At 44.7% G+C, this 25428-nt stretch overlaps 1 protein-coding gene and 1 non-coding gene across 2 annotated transcripts; one reads left to right on the top strand and one right to left on the bottom strand.

Annotated features, from left to right (window-relative positions):
* Positions 1 to 3221: 3221 nt before the first annotated feature.
* Positions 3222 to 3437, bottom strand: LOC113562227. The gene has a single exon (XR_003406740.1). It is a non-coding gene; the product is annotated as a small nucleolar RNA U3 (small nucleolar RNA).
* A 1669-nt stretch (positions 3438 to 5106) lies between these two features.
* Positions 5107 to 25126, top strand: LOC105285883 (cadherin-89D). Its single transcript, XM_011350411.3, has 21 exons — positions 5107 to 5245; positions 12178 to 12308; positions 12377 to 12532; positions 14039 to 14147; positions 14718 to 14920; positions 15127 to 15255; positions 15398 to 16346; positions 16457 to 16615; positions 16840 to 17017; positions 17461 to 17722; positions 17823 to 18126; positions 18268 to 19943; positions 20346 to 20558; positions 20776 to 20864; positions 20933 to 21016; positions 21100 to 21168; positions 21354 to 21554; positions 21982 to 22185; positions 22386 to 22550; positions 22803 to 23152; positions 23294 to 25126. Exons 1-21 carry the CDS (start codon positions 5140 to 5142, stop codon positions 23323 to 23325), a joined length of 5769 nt encoding a protein of 1922 aa, XP_011348713.1. The 5' UTR covers positions 5107 to 5139; the 3' UTR covers positions 23326 to 25126.
* The last annotated feature ends 302 nt before the right edge of the window (positions 25127 to 25428 follow it).

The following is a 25428-nucleotide window of genomic DNA, read 5'->3' as shown; positions in this document are numbered from 1 at the left end:
AACTGGAGGATAGATTCATCAGTTATATATATGACGAATAATCCCTTCATGTCAATGACACATGATTCATGAACGATTTATACGCAGTTTTGGCTCTGAGACGACTGTTCCTGGCAAATAGATATCTCCTTTTACTTCTGCGACCATGTCTGCAAAGTTTGGACTTGGCGTACCGCCGACAGCACTCACACCCGTATAACTGCCGATTCCAATATTTTTTCCGCCGTAACCGCTTGCCCCCTGCAGCTCGTTTGTGAAGTCGTAAAGACGAAGGGAGGCAGACACAGCGTGAGGATACGAAAAAAAGAACAGGAAGAGTCGTCTTTAGACGAGACGGCGCCGGCCGATTATTACCTTTTTCTCCCTAGAACAAACAAGTTGCGTAGCAGTAAAGGTCCAGAAATGCCGTAAGAGAATCGAAACCAATTATGCATTTAACTACCTGAGCGCGAATAGAAGAAGCCTCTGAAATTAGCAAAACTTTCGCGATATTTATCAACTCTGTGACAACGAGACGGACAGGCAGATAGAAATGAATCAGAGGAGGACTGAATAAAAGTTTGACGTTTTGTCTTCTGACTCTCGATAATGCTATGCAAATGTCAATGGTGAAACTGTTCTATCATTGCTTGCGAAAAACTCATTATGCGAGCAGATAAACCCTATGGTCTTCTCGGTGAAATCCGTGTTATTATCTGGATTCGCGGTTGCGTTGTTGTATCGTGCCGGTTGATTGATTCTTCAATATTTTACGAGATACGTCTATCACTTCATTTCGCGCTACCATTCAGTTGAAAGTGAAGCAGTTGGTCCAATACAACGTCCAAGTTGCGATTAGAAAAATCAGCGAGAATGAATAAGAGAGAAGCCTTTCGAAAATGTTCATAAATTATTACGTTATTAAATCTTGATAAATTGTTACTTGTTAATAATTATCGAGTCACGGGACAGAGATCTCTTGTATTATTAAATACAAGAGATCGAGTCTTCGCGTGATTATCAATTACTATCCCGCTCTCGTTGAATCGCGAAAGAGCGGCGATAATTTATTACTAGTTGTGAAACGTATATGCACACATCTGGGTCGAGAAATCAATTTGTCGTCCTCCTTTTCATCCTAAGGACACTCAGCTGCGATGAACTAATTTCAACTTTAACGAGGCGAGAGGTCGTGGATCGAGCGCCGTAATAACAATACCCCAGCCTGCTCTTCAGCCTTTTCTTGAACCTGGAACTCACGAGACCGGTTGGATCACGAATCAGCTCGCTGGAATACATCGAATGGGGGACTGCCCGATGCATCGAGGAGTGAAGGAAGTAAGGTTCCTCGCGGTGCTACACAGCAAGCGGGGTACTGGTGGTCAGTGGCCGCTGAAAGCGAAAGGACGCTCGTACTCCGCTCGAGAAAGGGGGATAAACGAGGAGTAGGTAGGCTATAGGTGCGTACGTGCAACGAACATTTAGCCATTCCTTCCTCGCACGCTCGAGGTACGTAGCACGTAGTGCCGCGGTTTCGGAGAACCACCTGAAACCACCGATACAGCAACCGAACGGCGGGACGGAATTGGCAGGTCGCAAGAGGTCTTCTCCGCGGTACGGCGACGTGCACCGAAAGTGGCGAAACACGAACGATCAACCGCGTTCAATGCCAGTCACTCGTGAAACGTGAAACGCGGAACTGGGCGAAAGTTTCGTGGCCGTGCCCAGCCGGTGGACAGCGGAAGAGAGAAAGGAGAGAGACAGAGAGAGTGGCATTCGGAGGAATCCCGGAGGAGATCTCGTCCGCGCATCGACAACGGTGTCATTCGCTCGCTTTTATCGCCTCGTACAAGGGAGCTGGACAGTTCGCTCGGTCGAGGAGTGTCGTGCGAAGGTGTCCTCGGAGTGCACGCAAAGACCTTGGATTTCCGGCGCGACGTCGGAGCCGTTGCCGCCGAGCTTCCGCCAGCAGGTTGAGCAAGGTCAGTGAAGAATCGCGCACGTCAGACTATCCCGGATGATTGGATCCGGGAGTTTCCATGATTTTTAGCTTCTCGAGCGGTCAGAAAATTGTGTCGGAATGACACTGACGGTAATTTTGTCGGAGTCCGTTCCCGGTCGATGCCATGCGGCAATCGATGCATCGCCGATTTGTACGCTCGCCAGTCGACCGCGACAAATTCCGTTCACTCGTGAAGCACGAACTAGAGCGAAAGTTTTACAGTATGGTTTCATCGCGAAGGAAGGAAAAACGGGTTACCGATACTGCCGAGTTTTTGGATATCAGATTTGGATACACGCAGAAGCACGTTTCGCAGCTTCCTTCCGTACCTCGATACCCGGGAGTGCAGTCTTCTGACGTATCTTATCGCGCGTTAACCGGTGGTAAAAGTATCGTTCATTATTAACATAAAAGCGAACGTTATCAATTTGATTAATTGATAGGTGACTTAGCTAACATTGTTTGTTGAAGAATTGAGAAGAATAATATCAAACAAAAAAACTGAGAAAATCTCAGGATTATTAAAAATAAGTTTATATCAAGATACATCCACTATTGATATTATTACAAAAGTTTAGATTATATAGCAGATGGCTGGATTATCGAAACTTTTAATAGAATTTTAAAATTTGGAAAGGCCGGGCAATTCAAATTTATATCTATGCACGCGACAGATTATTTTAGCTTCGTCGCGGATGTTGAAAAATTAGAAATTTATAAGTTGTATTTCTGCATCCTTGTCAAGCTACTTTTTACAATTACGTTCGCGCGCGGATGATATGTAAGCGAGTACTAATTGATGTCTCCGCTATTGTGGTCACTGTCGTTTGTGCATGCGTTAGCATGTTGTTATCGCCCATAATTGCTCATTTCCCTTTTTTTCCCATCGATGCACAATCGCTCGTGTGTATGATTAAAGTTATAAAATACCGTAGACTGCCGCGGTGAATGGCCAGTATCATTGGTCCATTTTTCTATCGGTTCGATGACGCCTGAAAACTTTATCCGAGCGTGACAGTTACCGTTCGCTCGCGGAGCGCAAAACACGTAATAGTCCGAGCGAAAGTTTTCCTGCTATAACACGTATAGGAAGTATCAATATATATTACACAAGTCATAAGAGGCTGCGTGTAAAGAAGAAGCATGCTCGAAAGGTCCTCTAGCATGCTCACTTTCCGAGCCGATCATTCGGATCCCCGAGAGTGTATTTATTTTTTTTGTAATTTTTAAATAAAATGAAACCGCTCAGAAAGCCCTACCTCCCATCCTCTCTGCACTGAGTACAAAGAGTGAACGATCATCGATGACAGAGATCTTGAACGAAATCAAGACCTCTTGTCGTTCTCACGCTCAGGGAAGAGAGCCATTTCTCATCATCGAAGTTACAACAACTCCCATGTTAGGGAAGGAGAATAAGAACAACGCCTACAGAACTGATCCTGTGAAGCATGATCTTAAAATTTCCTGCCTAGCGAGTCCTATATATGCCTTAGTTCATGGATTTTTAGAGCGAGTAACATGTCGACATAGCCCTCTAGTAGCAAAACTCACAAATTTAGAAACCGCTTGAACCGTCACTCGCATCCAGGTACCTACGCAGCACAATTTCAGTTTCCTGCATCAGCTCGATTCGTGCTCCAAACAGCTCATTTTTATTATTCGCTTCGGTGAATCGATAAGCACCATTTCTCTTTCTTGAAGTAATAGGTCATCTCAAATGAGCTCTGCCGCGAATTCCATCATCATGGAACATTTTCTCGTGCTGATAAACGGTGGGAAGCGCAATTATTTTCCATTCAGAGCAAATGTAATAATGCATTTCGTGAAACCCACAGATGATCGCGAGCGAAAGTTCTGCCTATTGAAAAGTTCTTCGAGATGCAACGAATTTCTTCTTTGTAAGAATAGACTTGTTGCGCGTTTCTTTAAATGTTTTATAAAACGGATAATAATTTCAAATTTTCCGGACAATACAAAAGTGTTACGGTTAATGATGCGCAGCACGCACGTGCAGCCTGTGCCTGGCCAAGATAAATGACATTGGCTCGTGAAACGCGATACACGAAACCGAGCGAAAGTTTCACCTTTTACCTGGCGCTAAACAGCTAAGAAGTAAGATACAAGATGTACATACAAGATGACGGAGAGAAATATCGAAAATCGTAATCGGAAGTTTTTTCATCCTGAAAATTACGCGAGCGCTCAAAGAAAAACTTGGCTCTAATATAAATGTAAATCTCCAAAAACTTAAACGTGAAAACAGAAGTAAACGATCTGCCGGAGAATATTCTTCGGAAAACATCAAATTGATTGACAGGCACGAATCGTGTAATGCCAATTTGTTCGAGTTACGGTTGCTTGTTCCGTGGAAAGTGAAATCGCAACATGCAAGAACCTCGGCATAGATCTTCACGTCGATTTGTCGCTGTGTTTTTCGTATTCTGTGTATACGCAAGCTACTTTTATGCCGATCGATAGTATCGGATTAAATACTGTGAAATCGGCGTGTTATTTTGCAAGTATTACTTTGCCTGTCTTATGAGATTAGACGGATCGATCGCATTTTATTCGAGAGGAACCCTAAAAGTGACAAATAAGTATTGTAAAATTTAGATAATAATAAAAACTATTCAAAAGAGCTATAAATAAGGTATTATTAAAAGATTGAGCCAACAACATTGCCAATTAGTTATTGTAACTGTAGCACAATAAGATGCGATACTATTTCTTCAAACTCATAATAGACCTGAGAGATTAGTTTGCAGGTTTCGCGTTTGTATTTCGGTATTACAAAACTATTATTGTTCTCTGCTTAGCGCACGGTTGTTCGCAGGAGAAAGGTAAAAATACACTTCTCCTTCGTTCTCGTGTGCGTATCAGAACGCGATTGTTCTTCCCTTTAATCGCGAGGCGCGAGGAACGTGCGCCTTTTACATACGGCGCGCGTGGCTATTTACGTAGAATGCGCCTTGTAAATGCAGCGAGCACACTGCACTTACAATTAACTGCAACCCGTGAAGATGCAGCGTCACGGTTCTGCGCTCACCGGCTCACCGGGCCTTGCCATCAGACGTCGACTCACCGCGAATAATCATTTCAGGGATGTACGAGGGGACAGCGTGACTGACGCGCACCGGAAGTAGAAGAAGGCGCCAAAAATGTCGCCACGAAGGAGGACGTCCATCTTTTCCTCACTGTCGCATTCCTGGCTGGTCACAGTGGTTGTCCCGCTGATCGTTTCCGTCCAAGTCCACCAAGTAACAGGTACTTGACCGTATACACGGATTTCTGCAATCGTTGCTCTCTCAATCCGCAGCATCGTGTTTCGATCAAGACCCCCCATATTAAGGAGACACACCGTAAATGAGAAAAGTAAACCGTGTCACGTAAGGGGCGCAAAAACTGAACGTCCAATGCGGGTCCAAAAGGTGCACATAATTCTTTCCCTTCCTTGCAGCCTGCGTGGGAGCCTTAGATATAAGATCTATTATACAAATTATGATTAATATAAAAGAAGCGGATGCTCCCTGCCTCGGGTCTACCATGTTAGCTAATTACGCGCTCGCTTGACACTCGGGGACGATAAGGGAATAATAGACATAATAAGGGAACCATGTAACTAAAGTTTAATTAACCCCTATATAGAGCAGTAGTGCTAACAGTGTGCAGGTCTCTGTATTGTCGGTGATAACAATGCTCGCATACGTACAGGCGTACTAGTTTGCACGTACGAGTGAAACTGACGAACGAGATGCTCGCCGCAGAGATGGACTGTTAATTCCCATCGTTAGCATTTTAGATCGTGAGATCGCGGTCGTGGGTTTACACCGATTTGTAGGCGGCCCGCTAATGAATCTTCGTTAGAGTCTGCCGACGAAGGCACTCTCGGCTCAATGTATTTGTCGGGTGTGTGTTTCGACGTTTAATTGCCGAAATGCGCGATATTATCGTCCCGTGTAATTGATTAATCCGCGCAAAAATCAACGTCGGAGCGCGCACTAAATTCGGAAATCCGCGCAGTCATCCATTATCCTACCATCACTCTGCAGAGATGCCGCAGTGACGGGATTGATTCCGTGAGCAGAACGTGCGCTATGTAATTTGCTGAAGCGTTCATTGAATTGTTGTTCAACCGTTAAAATTGCGGACGCATCGCTTATTCTCCTCGATAAGGATAGCCACGCTTTAGGGACGTTCGCACGTGGACGCATCATCGCGTAGAACACTTTTGCAAACGCACATGGGCGAGCTTCAGCGTACTCGTGCTAGCCATGGTACTCGTATTAAACTTGTAAGAGGCGAAAAATAACTAGGAGACTGCCTTAGATTTGAACTCGAACTCTCCGGGATCCCCGGCTCACACGCCTAGGTCTTAGGCTGTACGGCCAATACTCCTACTGTTGTGATCAACTTGTTTTCATTCCGATCCTCTATACGACCTGTCAGTCTCGACTATCTTTCCAGATCTTACAGTTCGGCCAGCCTGACATTACATTCGTCCCCGAATGTCTCCAAATCGTTGGTTCACTCCACTTGAGTCCCTCCCAACCTCCATTTTTGGTTCACTCTTCTGAGTCCCTCCCAACCTCCATGTTGGTTCACTCCTCTGAGTCCTTCCCAACCTCCATGTTGGTTCACTCCTCTGAGTCCTTCCCAATCTCCATGTTGGTTCACTCCTCTGAGCCGTCCCGACCTCCATGTTCAGGCTTCACTACCGGCCAGCTGTTTCTCAACTCCCTCCTCTCCGAGGGGTAGCGGATGAATCTCAACTGTCTTCGAGGGGTAGCGAATTTTATCCCACTTCTGAATTGTAAGAGGCGAAAAATAACTAGGAGACTGCCTTAGATTTGAACTCGAACTCTCCGGGATCCCTGGTTCACACGCCTAGGTCTTAGGCTGTACGGCCAATACTCCTACTGTTGTGATCAACTTGTTTTCATTCCGATCCTCTATACGACCTGTCAGTCTCGACTATCTTTCCAGATCTTACAGCTCGGCCAGCCTGACATTACATTCGTCCCCGAATGTCTCCAAATCGTCGGTTCACTCCACTTGAGTCCCTCCCAACCTCCATTTTTGGTTCACTCTTCTGAGTCCCTCCCAACTTCCATTTTTGGTTCACTCTTCTGAGTCCCTCCCAACCTCCATGTTGGTTCACTCCTCTGAGTCCTTCCCAATCTTCATGTTGGTTCACTCCTCTGAGTCCTTCCCAATCTTCATGTTGGTTCACTCCTCTGAGTCCTTCCCAATCTCCATGTTGGTTCACTCCTCTGAGTTCGTCCCGACCTCCATGTTCAGGCTTCACTACCGGCCAGCTGTTTCTCAACTCCCTCCTCTCCGAGGGGTAGCGGATGAATCTCAACTGTCTTCGAGGGGTAGCGAATTTTATCCCACTTCTGAATTGTAAGAGGCGAAAAATAACTAGGAGACTGCCTTAGATTTGAACTCGAACTCTCCGGGATCCCTGGTTCACACGCCTAGGTCTTAGGCTGTACGGCCAATACTCCTACTGTTGTGATCAACTTGTTTTCATTCCGATCCTCTATACGACCTGTCAGTCTCGACTATCTTTCCAGATCTTACAGCTCGGCCAGCCTGACATTACATTCGTCCCCGAATGTCTCCCAATCGTCGGTTCACTCCACTTGAGTCCCTCCCAACCTCCATTTTTGGTTCACTCTTCTGAGTCCCTCCCAACTTCCATTTTTGGTTCACTCTTCTGAGTCCCTCCCAACCTCCATGTTGGTTCACTCCTCTGAGTCCTTCCCAATCTTCATGTTGGTTCACTCCTCTGAGTCCTTCCCAATCTCCATGTTGGTTCACTCCTCTGAGTCCGTCCCGACCTCCATGTTCAGGCTTCACTACCGGCCAGCTGCTTCTCAACTCCCTCCTCTCCGAGGGGTAGCGGATGAATCTCAACTGTCTTCGAGGGGTAGCGGATTTTATCCCACTTCTGAATTGTAAGAGGCGAAAAATAACTAGGAGACTGCCTTAGATTTGAACTCGAACTCTCCGGGATCCCTAGCTTCACACGCCTAGGTCTTAGGCTGTACGGCCAATACTCCTACTGTTGTGATCAACTTGTTTTCATTCCGATCTTCTATACGACCTGTCAGTCTCGACTATCTTTCCAGATCTTACAAACTGAAGAAACTGAGGAAGCGCACAAAAAGCCGGTTTGGCCTTGGCCCACTTTCATCAAAGCTTTAGGGAGCGGTCTTATTCCTGTAAATGCAGCGACACGCGCGCACGTGTCAACGTGGATGTGCATATTCCAACGCGAACGTGTACGTGTATGCGGATATTCATCGTATGTAACACGGACAAACGTTCCCATTGTCGCATACGACATATAACGTGCGCCCGGATGGAGATGTGTCGAGTGCTCGCTCGCGATTTTCTTGGCCCGCTCGCCTTTCAAAAGTAATCCCGCTCTCGCATCGACTCGAGAAACAGACGCCGAGAATGCGAGAGATGGAGAGAGAGAAAAAAAACGGATGAGAAAGAAAGTGAGACAGAAAGGGAGAAAGAGAAAAGTGATTCCCGCGAACTGATTCCTTTAAAACGCGTCTGCAGTCCTACCTCCCGCGAATCTCTGGAAGAGATTTAACGCTAGCCGCAAATGTGCTGATTTGAGTATTCAGAATAAAAATATTGTTGCACGCCAATTTGCACGCGATTAGAAAAATTATTAGAAATGGAATAATTGGCTATGTTAATGTATAAAGATTAGTGTTATAGGGTAGTTCTGTAATATTGTAAAATTTTTTAAAACCACATGATATCTTTTACAAAATAAGTGACTAAATTAGATGAAAAATTTATATTTAAATCGTGAAGAAACTATGATTTTTTTCTATCATATTTTACATCACCATTATTAATAAGAAAGCTTACAAAATTAAAATTTCCTCCAATTTAGTTTTTACATGGTTGACGTCTCTTTATAGCACAGTTTAAGTGATCACTTTAGCGGCGTTTCCGCATTGAAGTTTTTAGGATTACGTTATTCAATATCTTAACAGGTCTCGCGCGTAATCTGTTAGCGTTTGAGTTAGAAAAGTCGGCAAGCGACGGGCACATTCGTAACTTCGTAAGAAAGCACCTCGATTGGCGTCGCCTGAGATAGTTAGAAAGTGTAAAGTTATTTTTAACCGCGTTTACAACGTCGATCATAATTGGACGTAATTAGTTTCGGCAATTAGTTCCGGTGCGTAAGCAAATTCCTAATTAAGGCATAACTTGATCCGCGTCGGACGCGACAATGCGCATACCGTTATAAAATTATCAGCGGAATTATGATAAAAAATTATCACGCCAATCGGCAACGCGTCGTATGAGGAAAAGTGCCTTTGCTCATTTACTTATCGAAACTGCGAAAAATGCAAAGTGCAGGAAGACATTTTCTTGTTAGATGTATTAGATATCAGAAGGTGTCTTCTTATTAAAGTGAAACTTTTGGCTGTCGCAAAAAGTATTTATATAAAAAGAGTCGTTACGGGAATGATACGCGATCAGAAGCAAGTGCTCACTCTGTGCACATAAATCCAATGCACATAATCCAATCACTCTTACATCGGCGAGACCCGCCGCGAGAAAAACCAGTGGGGGGTTCTGACAGACCTGGGCACGCATGAGCGCGTGTCCACGTCGTAATCGAGCTCAACCGCGTTCACCGCGCGATAAGGTGAAAGTCTGGCGTGATAAGTACAAACATCCACCTGCAATACGGTCCAGCTTGGAGCCGGCTCGAGATGGCATCGGCTACAAAACGTGGATCCGCACTTGTCATGAGAGAATGAGCTTTGTAGCGGGATAACTAATGATGCCGAGTTTATAGAGCCCGTCGCGACATAAATAGGGCAGAATAACAATGCATCAAGCCCGAAATTACCTTCGAGTGGATTGAGATTTATGAGATCAGGATGCGATAATGTTGCGCAAGAAATCCCCTAATGCAAACCGGCTTTTTTCGTCCCCGTTATACAGAGTGTATCAAACGGTAAGATCAACCGGAGAGACGAGGAGACGGTACAATTTATTACGTGAACTGATGAACGCAGAATAAAATGGTGAGAAGTGAATATCTCCTGACGAGCACAAAAACGTCTTATATAGTCCGTGTGCCTTGGTGGGCACGCAATAATTTCAATATTTTATAGCAACGGTCATTTGCCTCTTTGTGAGGCAACGCGCGTAACGTGCTTGACGCGAGAAGGAAAGACACATTTCAAACATCTCTTCCATATAATAACGGGAAAAGATCATCACTTCAATCATTGTACACAAGGACTGATATTATTACTGTTTTATGAACAGGAAACTGTATCTGCACGCGTGACAGTTATTTATCTCTTGTACGGTAACCAAGATTATAGAAAAAGATAGTTAAAATAATACGAAGACAGACTTTATCTTCAGAAATTCGTTATTCTGTGCAATATATATTTTTTTTTCATTTCTTCGGGAATTCGTATTTTTGGCATACCCTGTACAGGTTTCTATAAAACCGCGTACAGCACATGGAAGTGTTTACACCGTGCAATTGCCCAGCTCGACGTAGCGCAACGCCGTTGAAAAAGCTTAGTCAGGGATAAAAAGATGATCTGCGCGCGCGGTTACGTTAGCAGCGCTGGCATAAGATACCGAGTGCTCGAAACGAAATGAATCGTCAGCCGTGTGACGTTTTTACGACGAGGGTGGAGATAAAAGCACCCCCGTTCACGAGGGAGTTGTAAATGCATCTTAACGAGACACGAGCGCTGCGGGGTAAGGATTAAACCGCCTTGAAAATCTGCGAATATCACGGAGCGTGGGTCTCGCGATGCGCTGCACGATCCTTCCCCGAGCTGATCTGATCGACTGAACGATCGCAGCTCAGCCCTGAATAAATTCAGATAAGATCGGTCGAGGTGCGGGCTTCCTCCGTTGCCAGATAACAACGAGTGCGCGCCTCGCTATCGTCTCTCGATCTGTTCCCTTTCGCAGTCGGAAGCGATGTTTCACTCTTGCATCCAGATTATGCTGGATAATTAGTCGACCGTATTTTTCACGTGTATTCAACACGTACGCACGTAATAGGATAAAGTTGAGAATTGTATTTTATATACTGCGTACATCGCTCTCGAATGATGAAACCTGCGTCAAATCTAGACGTCTAGATTGTCTGAGATATGAAATAAGAAAATTTCAATAATAATATACTCGAGTTGCTTCTGTGTCACATCTTAAACACTCGTGCATGACGAGCATAATTATATTTCCGATAGAAAGTTGTATTTCATATGAGATCGCTTTAAGTTGAAGTTACAAAAATGGTAAGCGTATTAGTCTTCAGCTGATTTTTTTAAAAAAGATATTAAGTCTTCGATATTTTTTTCTACACAATGCAAGCGACTGCAACATTGTAAGCTACGTCAGATCTCATCGAGCATAGTTTCTACTAACAAGGGGATTGCATGAGATTCGTGTTACCGATCTTCTTCATGTTTTACGTGCACGAAGTACTTGATCCACATGGTAAACTGTGCAAACAAGAAGACTCATTATTTAAGTATTACAGAGAAATTTTTTCACTAAGAGAATCTGGATCTTTTTAAGTACTTATTCAGATTTTAAATATAGGACATTATTAAATGTTGTTTATACCATCGTATTTGTGTGTGAGATGATTTTCTCTTACTTAATACACGAATCACATATTTCACAAATGATAATTTCAAGTTTGTAATTTTGCAGCTATTAATTGTCATAGATTACACCAAATAAATTTATTTTACAAGCGTATAAATTAGATAAATTATTTCTTTTGCAAATGTATTCACACACTAAAATAAATTGACATGCTGTTTTTATTGCTGCAAAAATCTCAGACGAAACTTTATTTCAATATGAAATTTGTCTTATTCGCATTGGAACGCGGTAAAAGAGTCGCAGTCTTTATTTGATTTAGTATCAGTCGTTATTAACGTCATGGATTGTAGAATCTCTTATTATTTTCACACAAATAGAAATAAAAATAATTTGATTTATATCATCCTATTTTGAAAGCACACCAGCACATTCCGATATTCTCGCAATACGTGATTGTATGTCTCACATGTTTCGTTGCATTCTAATTTCGACGTTCCGCCGCTTGTGCTTCCTTTTAATCAATTTACATGTAAGCTTAATGTTTCATCCTTTTCTCTCGTTAGGATGTCAATTTTATCCAGTTGGCGAGTACCTAAAATTCGTACGGGTACCCGAAAATCTAGAGACCGGAACGGAAATTCTTTCACTGGAGGCTTACCCGCGAAAGCGAGTCATTATTATGCCGGTCGACAAGGTACGTATAAATTCAAACTTTCATATTCTAATGATTACGTAGCGATACTGACAACGTAAATTCCATAGGAGGAGGACGCCGGTTTCTTTACTTACAAGGAAACGAATGAGACGCATATTTCTTTAGTCTTGGCTCAGTCTCTGGAAGATTTGGTCGATGCCGAGTCCCCAAGAAATCTGCTAAAATTTCGAGTTACCTGCGACTCGGATGCCGATGATTCGTTGGTAGGTCGCGGAACTGTAACCGATATTTTCAGCGAGCGATTCGGCGTACGCGGTGAAATTGAACGAAATTCAAAATACCAGTTTGAGGGTACCACTTAATACAATCTCTTTTGAGTTCCGTTACGTGGATTTGATATTAGTGGGTATCGCACTTTGAAAGTTTGTCGTAAACGTGTGAATTTTTTGTCGTACATCTAGTTTCGGATGTAATTCAAATGCAATCAGAGCGTGCGGCAACCGGTTTAATGCGAAAATACGCATGAAGTTTACCGGTTCCAAACTCTTGTCGCATGGTAATAGGCGTTTATATAATGATTCTCGCGCGGAACTGAACCCGGTAATAGTCGTTAATGCACGTAATACCACGCATTCATTTAACGATCTCTTAATGTCGGCGAGAATTTCGTTTCTCGCGTGTTCCGATGAATTTTTAGATTTAGATGCCGGATAGGTTTCTTCGCACGATGTTGTATCAAAGAAATTTTACAGAGAAACATTTACAGCTATACAGGGTACTGTACGGGGGTGGACGCTTTTTACTTAAATTATAAAATATATTTTGGAACGCTGTAACTCACTGAAAAATGGTCCAATTGCAAAAAACAAAAAACCGTTGTATTCGTCTCATTGTCAGCTACAACTTCTATTTTGAGAAAAAAATCGACTTCCATTTAAACAAATGGTCGCCATGATAAAATCTCTAAAGTAGCGCCATCTACAATTAAATTAATAATATCATCATCTTGCCCCCTCGAAGCCATACAACTTTTGTTTGAAACATTTTTCTGTATCTACCATATTTTTCGAGAAATCTTAATGCATTATTTAAAATGGGACACCCTGTATATTGATACGAGAAACTGTTTATTGGACAAAGAGAACTGCTATGAGTATATAAATATTTCTTATACATATATATTGGAACTAAACGAAATTCTTTTCAAGAATTCAGGCTGGTCACTACTTTGGCATAGATGCAAATCGACATTTCTCTTGGTCCACTTTCCGCCTTTTAGTAATTCAATGTCCGACTTATTTACTTTTAAACTCAGTCATAAGAATAAGATTGTGCACAATGCACAAAGGAGCAAACCGAAAGTACTGATCAATAGCGTGTTTGGGTCTTGCCATTTACCGCATATTATTTGCTCGACTGAATTACGATGATTATGACTTTCACACGAACGTACACGCGCATGCTGGACCGTAAACTTGCTCTCGCATCGATCTCAAGCATGCATAGACGCCTAAACGCCGCTTCGTCGGGAGTCTCAATTGCCGCAATATGTAAAGTACCGTTTTCTCAAGAATTATCGATTTCTTTCTTTATTTTTCAAACAACGTAGTACCGTAGTTTTATGTGTTGTGCCGTAAAACGAATCCTGAGACTCTCATTGTGTCGTCTCATAATTCAATATGAATTAGAGACCGGGAAGCAGCCGACGGTGGAGGAAGAGCGATCGAGCGCAACAATTGTGTGACTTATGTTTTGCTGTTTATGCATAGGTATCGTCGCATTTGTCTGTGACGGTCTACGTGGAGGATATAAACGATCATTCGCCACAATTTGTCGATGCGCCTTATCACGTAACGGTGGACGAGCTTACGCCAGTCGGTGAGATATAGCTTCACAGCGATATCATAAATCGTGTTACCGCACCTGGATTTCAGTTAATTAATATCTACCTCACTTGTTTTGTACGTCACGTAATTTATGACTGCGGAAATAAAATATCGGGTGCAGCGCGCAATTTGTCGAACGTATTTCGATACTTTAAAAGTCTGATATTTATTAATCAAGTAATTATTTTTGCCATTTCGTTTTACACTTTATTAGACTCGAGATTATTGAGAATTGGTGTCACAGAAATTAGAGTAAAAACCAGTTCCCAGTAAAAACGGATTAAGAAATATTATAAGATTTCTATGAAATTTTTAAATGAATGAAATGAAACTGTCAAAATAGTGATTACATAATTTGAAAACGAGAAAAGTTATTGTATTACGTCAGATTTGAAATATTATTATCTTATGCTAAGTATAATACGAGAATAATGAATTAAGTAATCGTAGTAGTGTGTGTATTTCCATGTATCTTTTTTATTGATAATTTTAAAAGAGCAAGTTTCTAAACTGTCACAGTGAAAAGTTAAATGCCGCATAAAGCTATGAAATAAAATTGTAGGTGTGACAATATTCCGTGGGATTCACGCACTGGATGGCGACAAGCCGAACACACCGAACAGCGACGTTTATTACGCTATCGTGAAAGGGAATGAGCAAGGCAAATTTTCTCTCGAGTCCGGACATAGAACTGCTCTAATACTTCGCAAACCAGTCGATTACGACAGCGGAGATCGCGAATTTACTCTGGTTATCACCGCGACCGTAAGTATATAAATCGTTTTTAAAAAATGCGATGCAATTCTTCTTTCTGCAATTTTACAACTTGTTTTATTAGAAAGTACTGATACATAGTCGAATACATTTTATCACTAATATATTAATATTAAAGTTACGCGACAGCGACTCACTAACGAATCAAATTGATTGATGCACTGGTATTTCTTACGATCTATGATGCAATGCTTTAGGATCGAGGCGTTCCCGCTAGAAGTACAAACACTACCGTAAAGATAACTGTGGTGGATAACGATGATCTTGATCCCAAGTTTACGCGAGACATCTATAAGGCGAAAATTTACGAATTTTATCCCATGCCGGTATGATTTTAAAAGTCATGTTCGAATAAAATATGTATGTACGTAATTCCAGAAATCTTCTGATAAAATTGCGCATTTAATACGTCCTTTTCGTTTGAGCATTATTAAATTTTCGAATGTCATGTACTTTTCATTTTTGCAGGAGTATCCAATCTTTACAGAAATCAACTTCACCGTTCCGATCCACGCAGCTGACCGCGATCGGGACATAAACGTGCCCGTACGATACGATATCATATCCGGGAACGAGAGAGGGTTTTTCCATCTCGACCCGAAGAACGGTTCGCTTTTCCTGAAACGTGCGATCGATCTGGACGCCGAGAGAAGCTTGCCGGGCAACACGTTCAATCTTCAGATTCATGCATCGCAGGTGGACAATCCGTTGAAGATGACCGTTGCGCGAGTCGAGGTAGAGGTGTTGGATCTCAACGACAATCTGCCGCAGTTCGAAGTCGATCTCTACAACATTAGCATCGTGGAGAACCTGCCAAACGGTTTCAGCGTGCTGCAGGTGATCGCGCGTGACAAGGACCAGGGGGAGAACGCAGAGTTCGATTACCAGCTGGAGGATCCAGCGGGCGCGTTTTCCGTGGACGCGGTATCCGGTTGGCTCACCGTGAAGGATCAGACTGTTCTGGATCGTGAAAAGCGGGACCATCTGAAGATGAAGGTCTACGCTGTGGAGCACAGACCGAGCGTTGTCACGACCGGCTCGAGATCTTTCGTGGACGTGGAAGTCACCTTGCTCGACGCCAACGACAACAACCCTATCTTCGTGCCGGGCAATCTGTACGAGCTGGTGGCCAGAAGTGACGTGAAAGTCGGCACCGTGCTGGGTCAGGTGCACGCGGTGGATGACGATCTGGGTCCCAACGGACTGGTCCAGTACCGGTTGCAGAAACCAGGTAACTCGACGCTACGCAAACCGCCGTTCGCGGTGAACGAGAGGACGGGCGTGATCACTGTGTCGGAGAGCCCCATCCTCGAAGGCAGGCACGCGATCTTCGTGGAGGCAGCTGACCAGCCGGCGAACCCTAGCGAGAGAAGATTCTCCTTAGCGGTGGTCACGGTGGACGTCTTTCGATCGGACGGTAAGTGTGATTCTGATTGATACATCCGCCATCGATCGAGAGAGACGTCATCACTCGCTCGACGAGACTCGCTTCCTAAAAAGGCATCGAGTGATGCTCGTAAACTTCAGGTCCAGATTCGTGGGAGCCGGATTTCGTCGGCGCGCCCTATGAATTCTGGGTCGGCGCGAACGTGCCCGTAGGTACCAGCGTCGGGCAGATTCGCCTGAATGACGCCGTCAAAACTAACGACCTTATCTACGATCTCCTACACAGTTACGAGGATGGAGGTACGTATACGTTAATTAATTCGTATTACCCGCGAGAATTAAAAGCTACAGGCGTCGCGACTTCTTAACGGTCTAATAAACTTGGCTCGCGAACGTATCGAGGTGTCCCCAGGTGCGTCCTAATTTCGATACGCCACCGCGGCCGGAAACGCAAAGCACAGAATGCCTATATTATTCATGCAAATACGTAACACATGCTGCATACATGTACGACCGGATTTCAGTTCCATTTGCCGTGGAGGAGCGCTCGGGTACGATAACGGTCGTGGAGGAGATCGAGCGCTTCGACCAATCTACATACGACTTCGAGGCGGTCGTCACCGACGAGAGGGAACTGTCGCTGATCACGAACGTTTCGATCCACGTGGTGGATCCGAACGACGAGAGGGGCACTTTCACGAAGTGAGCGAAGCCTTTTTCGCAATCGCTAATGACGATGATTGTTCCTAGTTCCGATGACACTTTCAACGACGTGACGACGCGCCGAACGGGAACCGAGTGAAACCCGGGACACGCGTTGCGCTCTCTTCCGTGATTTCTCTAATTGTTGATTACGCCACGGAAGTCTTGCTAATTGACATCTGGTTGATTTACTGACCGTTAGATACCCATCAGATTAGTTGCACGGTCAGCTGGAATGTTTCCGCCGCTTAAACATATTATTTAATAATCCACGTGTCGCTTTCAAGTAACGTCTTTCGCCGGCCTGTGTCTCGCTCGTCTCCCCTCATGAGATCGATACACCAGATTTGCCGGCTGACTTCGTCGAAAGCGTTGAAAGGTCAAAGGTCTCACGGCAAGCGGTACCATTTGCTTATTCAAAAGTCGATGACCGTTGATTGCAGGGGAACGACCACCGCCCCTCTGGTCTTTCATGTAAAGGAGAACATTCCCGGCGCATTGATCGGCCAAGTACTTCCGCACAATGGCACAACGGCAGTTATGTCCGGCACTCAATTCCTTATCGTCAATCAGCAGGATGTACCCGATATCGCCATTATGGAGGACGGGACTCTCTATGCTCCAGAAGGTCTGGATCGCGAGACAAGACAGAATTACAGCATCACCGTCATTGCCGAGAGCTTGCGCAGTGTCGGTGTGTTTCAGGTAAATTTTTACACACACTCGTCAAGCTACGGTGCATTTGTTTCGAACCTGTTCGTGCTCGTTCTCCTTTAACAAACGTGGTTTTAATAACACCGTTTAGGTGCGGATCATCGTGGACGATGAGAACGACCACGCGCCGGAATTCGCGTTAACCACCTACGAGGGCCGGATTATGGAGAACAGTCCCGCGGGAACGGAAGTTACTCTGACAGATCCGATCGTGGCTAGTGATAAAGACGAGGGCAAGAATCAGTATTTCATGTTTACCCTGCGAGGCGAGGGTAGCAATCTGTTCAGGCTTGATCCAATAACGGGCCGAGTGTACTTCGTGGGTATCGACGAGCGGACTCTAGATCGCGAATCGAAAGCTGATTACGAGTTCCAAGTGATCGCTACTGACAGCGGTAGGTACTCATAAGTCTTTTATTAATTTACAAATTTAACACTGAAACATTGAATATAATTCATCATAAATTATAAATTATTTAAACTTTATAATACACATTTATAATATAGATATATTATATTTATCTTCCATTGTCTAGGCGGACTGGCGTCGGAAACGACATTAAAGATAACAGTGCTTGACGCAAACGACAACGCTCCAAAGTTCATACGAATGGTGGTCCTGCCGGATCAGGGTGTGCGCGTGTCACAGGAGCCGGACGCATTTGACGTGGACAAAGACGAAGAGAGTGAAGAATCCAGCAGACCGGTGGACAGCAGGCGACGATCGCCGCTGCTGCTTGTGCCAGAGAACACGACGATCGGTGTGCCGATAATTCGTCTGCTGGCGGACGACAAGGACGAAGGTGCAAATGCAGCGATCACGTACCATCTGGGCAACGAAACTCTGAGCGGGATTCGAGCACGTCGTTACGACGCGACTAGCCGCCGATACTTCCATCTCGATTCACGCACGGCCGAGATATCCGTTGCCCGAAGCCTACCGCCGGAAAAGGATATTCGGCTGTTCGTCCTGGCGAAAGACTCCGGCGGCCTCTCGGACAACATCACCGTCAGGATCCACGTGACGGACGTGAACGACCACGCGCCTGTATTCGACAAGTCCTGGTACACCTTCGACGTGGCTGAAGGCACCTACGACAATCGCGCGGTTGGCGCAGTGCGGGCGCTCGATTCCGATTTCGGTGCGAACGCCGATCTAAGCTACGAGCTGATCACCAGTCACGAGGACTCGGTCAACGCGTCGCGGTCCTTCGACGTAGACCCGTACGAGGGCGTAATACGAATAAGCGGAACTCTCGATCGAGAAAGAGTCACGACTCATCGTCTTCTCGTGGTGGCTCACGACCAAGGTTCCCCGAGTCTAAGTTCCTCCGTCGAAGTCGAGATCAACGTGTTGGACGTGAACGACAACGCGCCGGTGTTCCACGGTTACGACGAGATAGAGGAGGACGATCGATTGCCGGTTTATCGCGCTTCCGTCCTGGAGAACACCCCGATCGGCACGCAAGTGACCAAGATATACGCGAACGACAGCGACTTTGCCGGCAATGGAAACGGATTGATCTTGTTCGACCTGAGCTATCAAGATCGCGCGGAGAAGCAGTACTTCGCGGTGGACAGCAAGGAAGGCATCGTCGCGACTATCGCCAAGCTCGATTACGAGACCAAGAGCAACTACCGTTTGATCGTCACGGCGAGCGATCTCGGCTCGCCGGTTGGCTTGACCTCCTCGGCCGTGGTTCTCGTTACCGTACTTAACGTCGACGATGACGATGAAGAAGCGAACAACGAGGTGCACATGATGCCAACCTTCCGGCATCGCTATTACGAGGTGGAGATCGAAGAGAACTCTACTGTGCCGTTGCTGATCGCGCAGCTCGAGCTTGCCGATAACTACGGCGACCATGTAAGGTACAGCATCGTGGCTGACGGTTCCGACGGCAGGCAGCACTTCTCGGTCGATCCCAAGAATGGCTCTCTATACTTGATGACGGAAGTCGATCGGGAGGCCAGGGATCGGTACGAAACGAAGGTCAGAGTCGATCGGCTGAAGATCGGCCGTGGCATGCCGGTGATGATCTATCCGATCGTTGGCGAGAGGCTTAATGGTCTAGCGCCTAATGAAGCCAAGGTGGTCGTCAGAGTGAAAGACGCGAACGACAACGCGCCGAGATTTAAGTCAAAAGGCAGACCCATTCTCGCCGCTATACCCACTACTGCCCATTACGGTTACGAGGTCGTCAAAGTGGAGGTACGTACGTACATGCGCGCACGTGGCTGCGACTCAAAGTGAGCTGGCCTTAATCCATTTTGGTTTTTACCGTGCTTTTTCCGCCTTCTTCTCTGCGCTTCCGCGTTACCCTCCAACGCCTCTTTACCTTTTTGAGTTTTATCTCATTTTTGAAACGTGGCTCTTCATGGTAGCCTTTACCGTCGCTTGTGCGCGGAACATTCTCTTAATTACGATGTAACTAATGGAATGAGTAGTATTATATCCAATATCCTATCTGGAAGAGCTTTTCCCTAAAATGGTCGACGTCTCGAGTTGCGCGATTGATATATAAAATATCCGCGCCAAGCGAAGGTTCGAAGCGCCTCGAGTGTTGTATAAAGTCGTGGAATTTATTTCGACGTATTTGCGGGTGGGTTGCAGGCGGAGGATCCGGACCTCGGAATAAACGGTGAAATACGCTACCAAATCCTCGGCCGGGAGGATGCCCCACGTTTCGCCATCGACCCACTGAGCGGTCAAGTGCGATCCGTGACGAGTTTCGGCCGTGACGCCGGTCGCGTCTTTGGTTTCGACGTGAAGGCCACCGACAGGCAGGGTGCCGAGAACGGGCGCAGCAGTATCGTTAACGTCTTCGTAAGTCCATCGTCGTTTCCCATACCGCCGCCTCACGCGGTGTATCTTAATTACTCGCCGTTGGAGATAGCGCTGCGGCTAATTTCTCCGCGGGGAAATGGAACGTTTCAAAAGACGGAAACTCCCTCGCTCTACCCCCATCCCCCTCCCCCCCCCCCGCTTATCCTTGACAGTCTATTCCAGTTATCCAGAGTACATCTCGCTTTCGAACCCGTAGGTGTACGTGTTGGACGATCAGAAGCAGGTCGTCATGGTCGTGGGGCGGAAGCCTATCGAGATCGAGCCGGAGCTCGATAATATCACCATGTAAGTTTTATGTACGTCGCGTTATCGCAACGTAGGTACATGCGGCGAATTCACGAATTGTCTTTCAGCGCGTTGCAAAATGTCACTGGTTTGGACGTGCGAGTAAGGAAGCTAGAGCCCCACATCGAGAAAAATTTGATTGACACGACTTCGTAAGTGATTCCTATCGATCGTTTGATGAATAAAGCGATGTCCAAATCGATGACTGTTTGCTGAATTCTACATTATTTTTCAGTACCGATGTTTATTTATACGCAATTGACCCGCATTTGAACGTTATGATAGACATGGACACTTTATACAGGTAACAAATTGCATCGCTTTCTATCTCGCATTTAGAAACTTTCTGTTAATTAACAATTTTTTAAAGCTTGAATTCTCTCAAATTGATTACTAAATTCGATTTATATTTATTTATTATATTTATTTATTTAGTAAATTGCACAAAGATCAGGAAAGTCTCAACACACAATACATGTGATATTTCAGCGTGTTTAATAGCAAAAAGATGGACATCAAGCGCGAACTGGATGAGTATCGCGTATTGGAAATCGCTGGTAACGCTCCACGTAAGGGTCAACGTTACTTGCTGTCCACCCTCGAAGTGGGTGTTGTGGTACTCGGCTGCGTCGTCTTCGTAGGCGCCCTCGTAACTGCTCTATGTGTTACCTGCGTTCGTCGCAACAAACGGTACGCGGATTACGATGTTGCTCGTCATCATCAAGCCTAACGTCGATACAACATTTATCTACGCCGCCATACTAACTCCTGGCACATATTGACTAAAGGGTTCTATTCTTTCTCTCTCGACACTCTCAACACACGTGTATACGCACACTGCATATATCCTTTGCATAGCAAAGGCAACACGAACTATTTATTTATTTATTAATTATTTATTTACCATCTATTTACTTTAGCATGCCCTGTACTATTATTCTATTTTCATACTGTCGCTTGATCATGTAAGAAAATACTTGCAGAATAAGAGAACGGAAAATCGAATTGTTTCGGCGTTTTATTGTTACACAATTAGCATTGGCCGTTTAAACGTTGATTTTCCGTCATCCTCATAAATTACGTGCTTTGAACGGGAGTCTCGAATGCCATTCGTTAGTCGTAGACGACGAGAGAAGGCCATGTTCTCGACGATCGGCCCGGTCGGATTCGCTTTGACGGATCCCGCTGGCACGCTGCAAAAGCCGCCCCTCTTTCCCACCTTCGTCGACGGTCTTCATTACGACCCCGAACCCTTCTGCTCCGAGATGTCCAGACGTCAGAGCATGTGCGAGCACGGCAGTAATTGCGTCCGTTTCCACACGTAAGTGTCTGATCCGATTCAAGATCATTATTGGAGAATGTAAAAATTAATTTCCCATTTTCCCTCACATTTTTACCATGGAAAGATCGCTAGATCTTGCAAGTGTATCTTTCGTGACAAATAGTGTCACATTCTATACTATATCGGAGGGTTCCTGAACATCTTACAATATCGACGGCACTGCCACGGGCTATTTTCAGGATGGGCGGGACTGGAAAACACGCGGTGAAGTCGACGGGTACCCTGAAAGGCCTTGAGGCATCCGCAACGTCCCTGCATTCCAGCGGTCAGGATTCTGGTATCGTGGCGCGCGCTTCCTGCCACTGCAGTCACTCGTCCAGCCCTTCCAGCGGCGAAAGCAGCAAGTAACTAGAATTTCCAAGTACAAGTTCTCGTCACTCGAACTCGAACGAAGTTTAACCGATCAGACAGATACGTGAAATTCAAATCTTCTCGAACAAAGTCCGATTTCGCGCAAATGCCGATCCGGACAATTGTATGCTGCCAAATTATTCGAGTCTTATGTTCTTCTGCATCGCGAATCGGGCTTTACGTTTCTCATCTTCTGCTCATTATTGTTTGCGCAAATTCCTTTTTTCCGTTTTATTTGCCTTCAGTGGGTACGAGGATTCGCTAAAGTCTCTTCAGCGTCGCGAGAGAAGTAATGACGTCTCACGCGGAGGCCACGACATCTCCAGCGTGGTTGGGAGACGGGCGAATCTGGCGGCGAAACGGCGGCAGCGGTTTCACTCTTTTTCAAACGGCGAATCCGTTTATACTCATGAGATGACGTTGCAACGAGAACAGCTACAGCCCTGCTGCAGCGGTACCGAGAAGAGACGGAAAGCGGAGCATCGCCGCGCTCATTCCGAAGCGGAGAACAATATCACCGAAACGGTGATACACGAACATCCGGGAACGGAGATCTCATTAGCAAGCTCCCTACCGAACACGTCGTCTCTTCATGGTACGTTGATATTGGCAGACGTGTGTGAAACCGCTTTAATTCCGGTGCTATGAGATACAAAGTATCTTAATCATTGTTATCCTCTTGTCATGAATTGTACGTGTCACATTTGACGGGCTTGAACAGATAATCGATTCGCAGGTACAACACGAACCAGCCACATGCTCTATTAATGGCGCTAATGCGTAAAACGACGGGTACTTTCAAGGAACATCGGAATAATGGAGCTGCAACCTACTTTTTTACTTTTTCCTACAGAAATTCTGGCGTTTAAATTATTTTTGTACATTATGCGCATGCTTACGACATGTCATCTCGTTGCCAAAGTATTTATGCATCCAATCAGAGAATCACTCATTTTTGTAAATACACGACACGTTTTCGATACGCGATCTTTCATGTTTTTTTTTTTCGTTAAATAATTGAGATAAATTATAGCGAGTTAGATAATGGCGCAGCAGCTATCGTCATGATTATTTATCGTGCAAATATTAAAATGTAAGACGTGAATGTTTATGTATTGTATAATATTAGTATATTGTTGTATAGATTATGTACAGATATATTTCGCGGATACGTCCATTATATGATAAGTTACTCGATCATGTCAGCCAATTTATTTAATATATATGCAACATGTATGTTTGTAAAATATAACAAAATGTAATATAATTTATATCCTAATCTAACACGCTTCTTATTGAATAAGTTATCGTAGTAAATTGTAGGTCCTTAATAAGGGTAATAAATTTCTTTACTTTTATTCTATATAATTTGGACATTAATAGTTCAAGAACGTGTTAATACTCCAAAATTAAATTTTGTTTCCGAGACAAACATTTTCTAGTAAATAAAACAATTGGAGAAATGAATTTTCAGAGGTTTTTAGAGAATAAAAATGTTCATGATGAAGAAATATTTGTTATGTTATAATTTTTAATGAGTTGCGGACGCATTGTAGAGCCACAGATGCACAGTCACGCTGCACTTGGTCGTCGAAAGCGACCTTCGGAGACACGTCACGCCGATATCCCGCAATTTCTCAAAGTACTCCGACATCTGAGGAATCTCCCTGCTGTGATTAAATCAGCGTGGGTGTTTTAATTACGATAAATCGAATCGCACGAGGGCGTATTAATTCCTCTTTAAGGGGATATATCAGAAAACCATTGATGTAAATTATTGATAATGCTGCTAGCGAGAACAAAGTCGTTTCCGATTGCCTTTTTATTTCGATCGACTGTGGATGATGAACGATTGTCTACCCGGCGTCGTTTTTAAAGTGACGCGACAAAAACGAGAATGCTTCGCTCCTTCTACAATAAGAAGAACCAATATCATCTATCGGGAGAATGTTTCAAGGCGATGTTGCATGTTTTGTTTCAGCGATCAAAGTGCTGTAAGTTTTTAATGTAATTATTGCCAGTAGAACTCAATTACTTTTTAAAAACAAGTAATCTATCATTATCAGATGAATTTTCTCTATAAGTTGCTTAAACAATTACTGCTTCTCATTTTCCTCTGTTATTTCATTAATTAATGTGTTTATTCTTGTCCTTGGATGCTCATTTTATCATAGCATTATCGAGAAACGACGGATGGGTGACATGATCCGACAGAGGAGCCAGGAGAACATTTCGGGTACCTAATAAGTTCGGTAAATAAGTTTTAAGCGCCCGATCGAGCCCAACTGAATCAAATTACGCCATCGATTATGGGATCAGGTTGGCGCTCGGCTTGAAAGGCCGTCAATTAACGTCGGCGACCTCGACCCCGGCTGAGGGATCTCGAGGACGATTTCGAGGGACATCGCGCATCCTGCGTGAACGGATTCCGCCGGTTTCACGGAAAAAGCGGGAAGAACTCTGACAACATGCCCTCGCCTCCGGCACGGATTAAGTATCTAATATTTCACTCAAATATTCGAATGACGCCCGCAAGGGCCGATGAAACGGCGCGGTTTCGCAGTCAGTCGTCGGGCAAGGCCGCAGCCTTCGATATTGCTCCCGCAGGCTCTCGTCCGGACTCCTCGATTCGTTCCAGTCTCCGCTTTTCTTTCAATTGGCTATGCAGGGCGACCTGTCACTCTCAAGAGCGCGCCTCAATGAAAGCGATGTTCAACCAAAATTTGGTTAAGAAGAAATAACTTCCGGCTGAACCATAAATCACTTACGTCTCATTGATAATATATTCAGTGGAAGTATCTGAGATCACCTCCAAATGACGTTCATAAATTGGCTTTCGGTGAAACAGTTTGATCTACTGTAGAAAATATT

Source organism: Ooceraea biroi, chromosome 6, assembly GCF_003672135.1.
Source record: "Ooceraea biroi isolate clonal line C1 chromosome 6, Obir_v5.4, whole genome shotgun sequence".
Taxonomy (NCBI): domain Eukaryota; kingdom Metazoa; phylum Arthropoda; class Insecta; order Hymenoptera; family Formicidae; genus Ooceraea; species Ooceraea biroi.
Note: the sequence above shows the minus strand (reverse complement) of the source record. Positions and strands in the feature narration are given on the sequence as shown.

Bases quoted from the DNA above. Each gene is read 5' to 3' on its own strand.
- LOC105285883 (XM_011350411.3), top strand. From the start codon at position 5,140: ATGTCGCCACGAAGGAGGACGTCCATCTTTTCCTCACTGTCGCATTCC. The intron at 12,309-12,376 runs GTACGTATAAAT...TAAATTCCATAG, and splicing joins TTATTATGCCGGTCGACAAG to GAGGAGGACGCCGGTTTCTT. The intron at 12,533-14,038 runs GTAGGTCGCGGA...GTTTATGCATAG, and splicing joins CGGATGCCGATGATTCGTTG to GTATCGTCGCATTTGTCTGT.